We start from the raw sequence: 4,998 nt of genomic DNA, 5'->3' as shown, positions 1-4,998 counted from the left end.
ATGTATCATAAGGACATTAGTATGAGATTATGATCTCTGTCCTTGATATGTAGGGAATCCATGTGAGGCATTCAGGGAGAGGAGAAAGAGGAGGGAAAGAGACTGAATGTCCATCTGCTAGGCCGACAGTAATCCCAGCACTCTCATTACCAGGTGGGGGAAGCTCTGGAGTCACAGCTGTTGGAGGGTGAGACTGGGAAAAGGAAAGTCACAATCGTAAATGTAATCAGTTACACAAAATTGGCGTATGTGTGACTGAAATCAACCCAATAATCTCCTATTTTAGTAAAAGAACAGTGGAATATATTTTGAAAAAAATCAAGTCAAATCCATCAAAGAATGTGACATTTTTATTCAGTCAAAGAAATGCGGTAATTTTTCATTTTCCTAAACTGTCTTTACAAAATAATGCCATAAAAAAAAATATGGTACAAGGCACATGATTACACGTATAATATCTTGGTCCCAAAAGGAACAGTAAAAGTAGCATTGTTATGACTGGTTAATAGTTATCTTTATACATCTGTATCTCATTAATGCTTTGGCCTATAGCCTGCCCTCCAAAGTCAAAATGCAGTAATCTGTCAAAATGGAGTTAGCATATAAAATGTTTTACAATATAAAATATTATCATGCCATAGTATAATTTCAGAGAAAACATCAGAGTTTGCAAAAACCACAAAACCCGGCTTGAATTGAATCTAACTGTTAGCCACAGCTAGCCTTAGGTAAAGCTAAATGTACTCTTTCATATCTGTTTTCATGTGAAATCATCATTTATCATCATGAAATAGGGCAGAAGCTAAATCCAACCATGATGAAGAAATAAAGAGGAACAGCAGCTAAACAAGTCCTGCTAAAATAGAGTAGCTGTAACTGCTGTAACCGACCCCACAGGTGTTTTTCCTGCAACCTCAAACTTACAATAACTGATTATTTTTAGCCACATGAGGGAATTGTGAACCCAGAACTGACACATCACCTTTAAGTTGATAGCTAGTTACTAGCTGTTAGCAAACAGTAGCAAAATGACACCCCCAGCAGTTATAGAGAAACATTATCATTCATTTGGAGTCGTGTTTTTTGGCCACCTGATGAATGTGACTCTGATATTCACTCTCTTTCACTTCTGTTTTCGTTCCCCGCCAACTCCCGAGGGAACTCTCTGGCTCTTTAGCTGCTAAATGCTCCACTATGTTCACCAGCTAGTCGCTAACTAGTCTGTCTGCTGTTTGCTGCTGAGCAGGTTGTGTAGGCTACAGTGGATTTTTAAAGCTTCTTAGTTGAAAACAGCTGCCTGCTGCAGCATTAAGGCATGACATTTATCATTTATCTGTTCGTTACAGTTTGGCTAAGCAGCCTCAAAACTTTAAACCCCTTTATTCTCATCTTTCGTAATACTTTTTCTTTGTAGGGCAGCGTTGAGTTCTCCTGGAATTTGACTCAGTCAGTTGTAGTAACAGCTCCGTCTCACACATCCGTGCTTATTAGAGTTCAGCAGTCATATCGGCATCAGTCTTTGGGGTGTGTGTGAAGCCAGTGGAGGGAGAAGGAAAAGCCTCCCCCTCTGTGGGCCAGTTAGGCAGAGGGCTCCACGATCGCCAGGTCTTTCAGGTCACTGAGTTTCCGTGAAAAGGAGCTTAGCCTGGTGCTGAAGGAGCCCCTCTTCTGGCTGTGATCTTCCCCGCGGGCCTCCAGACGAGCACACAGGCCCTTGCAGAGCCCCGTGAGACGGCCTCGGAAATGGTTTCCGATGAAGCAGTAGAGCACGGGGTTGATGGCGGAGCTGGAGAAGCCCAAGCCGAGGGTCAGAGCGATGAAGGTGTTGATGGTCCAGTGCAGCCCGCAGCTGTCCAACCAGCCCTCGTCCCTCAGCACGGTCAAGAAGGTCACGCAGTGGAAGGGGAACCAGCAGAGGAAGAAGGCCAGGACCACGGAGGCTACCGTCCACAACACCCGCTCCAGCCCCCTGCCCTCCAGGGGTCGCCCCCCACCGGAGCCGGGGCACACGCAGGGGGTCGAAGGTCTCTCTGGTTTACAGCTCTCCTTGGGCTCCGGTGATTTAAAAGAGGGCATGTTTGGTGCATGCGACGGATTCCGCATTCTTACCAGGCCTGTGTCAGCCAACAAATGTCTACCAATAGCCCAGTAACAACAAGAGATGACAAACAGCGGCAGCAGGAAGCCCAGAGTCATCTTCATCAAGACCACGGTCAGACGCCAGGTACGATTAGGATAGTGAATCCCACAGACCTCCACGCCGTACTCCTCCGAGTAGTGCGTGTCCCTCAGATGCAAGGCGGGGGCCGAGCAAGCGCAAGCCAGCACCCACACCAGGGTGCACGCCAGCCGGGCACGCTTGGGGTACCGTGAGCTCTGGGAGCGGAGCGGACGCACGATGGCCAGGTAACGGTCCATGCTCATGCATGTGATGAAGAAGATAGACGCGTAGAGGTTGAGGTTGAGGAGAACTCCGCAGACTTTGCAGGCGACCCGGCCAAAGGGCCAGTTGTAGCCCTTGTAGTAGTAGACGGCCCACAGCGGGAGAGACAGCAGGAACAGCAGGTCGGACACACACAGGTTCAGCATGAAGGTGTTAGCGACAGTTCTCCTGGAGGCGCTGGCGTGGGCCAACACCCACACCGCCAGAGCGTTGCCTACGATTCCCAGCACGCAGATGACGCTGTAGATGGCAGGGATGGCTACGGTCATGGGTACGTGAGGCCAGTCTGTGCAGGGGGGAGCAGAGGGGGCTAGGGAGGTGTTCAGATAAATCTCTGTCGTTGAATAGGAGGAGGAGGTGGAGTTGAAAAGGGAGTAATCATTTGGGATTGCCATTATGGAACTGAACGTACCCGTGCGTCATGCAACTTCACTTCCCCCCTTTCAGTTATCCAAGGTCAGCTGGAACTAAAACAAAACAGAGGGCATTGAAATTCAGCATGCCTTTTAAGGACACAGTAATACACAGCAATCTTTAGTTGGCTGCAGTGCTTATTAGCTGTCCTACTTGATAACTAATCACAGTGAAAATACATTACACCATTGTTGAATTTGGGCAATAATGAAACACACATGAAGGGGTTGTAATAATCGGGCTGTTAATGGGTTCCTTAGATACATCTATTTTGTATTAATGACTTTTTGGAACATTCATGAAAAAGTGTCAAACTTAATTTTAGATTTAATAGGTTTACAGGAAGCTTAAAAGTCACTGAAACTGATTCTGTTGCGGTCCGGTGCACCAGGCGGAGGCATTATTAATAACAGAAATAATAACAAATAGAATTTAAAGCAGACAATTTGTAAGATAAGGGAAATGACATCTTCAAATATTTTTTTTCCCAATAAAAAACAACTGGTTATTATGTTAAGACAGTTGAATTAGTGAAAGAAAATTGAAGATGTATTATTAAATTCAAATTGAGATATTATCAAACCAGACTCAATAGATGATTTCTATCCATTTAAAGAATTCATGTTACCTGTGAGTGATTGAGCGTCCAGTCCGAGCAGTCAAGCGGTTTTCACTGCCTCTTTTGGCTAAAGTCCATGTCTTGACGATTGCTCCTCGACCCCTCTAAGAGAAATCTGCACGGCTGAGTACCCCGGAGCATATCATGCCTCTGTTTGTCTGTGTGAGTCTGTATGTGTGTGTCAGACTGAAGGCTCTGAGAAACCAGACGAGGTTTGGGATCTTATAGCCCCCGAGAGCCTCATGATGATTGCACAAGAGGGAAGTTGCCTACACGTCACACCTTCATCATTACCACTGGAGGCTGGACTGTACCTGGACACAAGCCAGCCTGCAGAGAAAGAGAGAATAAAAGAAACATGCTCTCTCTTTCTCTCTCTGTCTGTTTTTCATTCTGTCCCTCCTTTTTTCCCTCCCTCCCTCCCTCCCAGAGTCTCTATACCAGAAAAGGCCAAAACTAAGAAAATCAAGTCAAGATGTGTGTTTGAGTAATAGCTGCGTCTCCAGTGACTGCAGACACACCACCATGTGTCATACCTGACCATAACTAATAAGACACCAGTGTGTAAGAGGTGTCAAATGTAAAGCCGTAACTGTCCCCGCCGGGGCCTCTGACCCGAGGAACGGGGTCTGTGTGTTAATTAGCTCTAGCAGAGCCGCGCACTTTGTGTCATATTCGTCCTGCCAGCGGTCAGATAAGCCATGGGAAATATTTACTCTGTCTCAGCGGAAGTCAAGCCAGCCACTGGGGCAGAGGGAGAAGAGGGGAGGCACAGTGTGGAAGATGAATGAGGAGGAGGACTAGCAGATACTGCAGGGAGTGAACAAGGAGATGAGAAGGAAAGAGGGGGTGGGGGGAGAAAGAGGAGGGAAAGAAGGAGAGAAAGCGGAGATTCCCTCCAGTGGTTTTTCATTAAAGCCTCTGGTGAAAGTTAATGAGGGATGCTCGCAAAGCTCTGAGACTGATTACATCACAGCGCCTTTGATCAACGGTGGGAGCGTGCATCTCTGCCTGTGTGTGCACGTGCGTTCACACGTGCACGTGTGCATCTATGCTTCAATACTTGTGCAACTGGATGTACTCGATCTCAGCCTTGCACACACGCATCGACGCAATGTGCTCGCCTCTGTTTACATGCGTGTTGAGACGCGTGTGTGTGTGTGCACTCTGCTCCATTGAGTATCTATCAGGATGTGACATGTTCTAATAGCCGTGGGAAAGCTGACAGTGAGGGTGACGGATGAAGTCGAGGCAGAAAGCTGCAGATTTCGAAGGCCGCAAATGAAGAGCTCCGTTGTTGCTTTCTTGCAGGAATTCACTATGTGGCACAGAATTTTTCAAAAGTGATGCTCAGGCTTTCCAAAACGGAAACTTCATACAGCAGTGTTCTCCCACTGGTATGCTGGGTATGCACAGTTGTTCTTCTCACACATACGCACACAGAGAAGTTAAAGGCCCTTAGTCATGATATGCAACCCTAAATACAGAAATGTACAGTATGGTGTCATGCTGGCCAACAGAA

General features: G+C 46.8%; 1 protein-coding gene across 1 annotated transcript; it reads right to left on the bottom strand.

Annotated features, from left to right (window-relative positions):
* Positions 1-331: 331 nt before the first annotated feature.
* Positions 332-3,720, bottom strand: LOC141775081 (type-2 angiotensin II receptor-like). The gene is made up of 2 exons (XM_074648021.1): positions 3,486-3,720; positions 332-2,910 (listed from the first exon to the last, which is right to left on the bottom strand). The coding sequence occupies exon 2, from the start codon at positions 2,836-2,838 to the stop codon at positions 1,579-1,581; it is 1,260 nt and encodes a 419-aa protein (XP_074504122.1). The 5' UTR covers positions 2,839-2,910; positions 3,486-3,720; the 3' UTR covers positions 332-1,578.
* Positions 3,721-4,998: the final 1,278 nt, after the last annotated feature.

The sequence above is a fragment of the Sebastes fasciatus genome, chromosome 10, assembly GCF_043250625.1.
Source record: "Sebastes fasciatus isolate fSebFas1 chromosome 10, fSebFas1.pri, whole genome shotgun sequence".
NCBI lineage: Eukaryota > Metazoa > Chordata > Actinopteri > Perciformes > Sebastidae > Sebastes > Sebastes fasciatus.
Note: the sequence above shows the minus strand (reverse complement) of the source record. Positions and strands in the feature narration are given on the sequence as shown.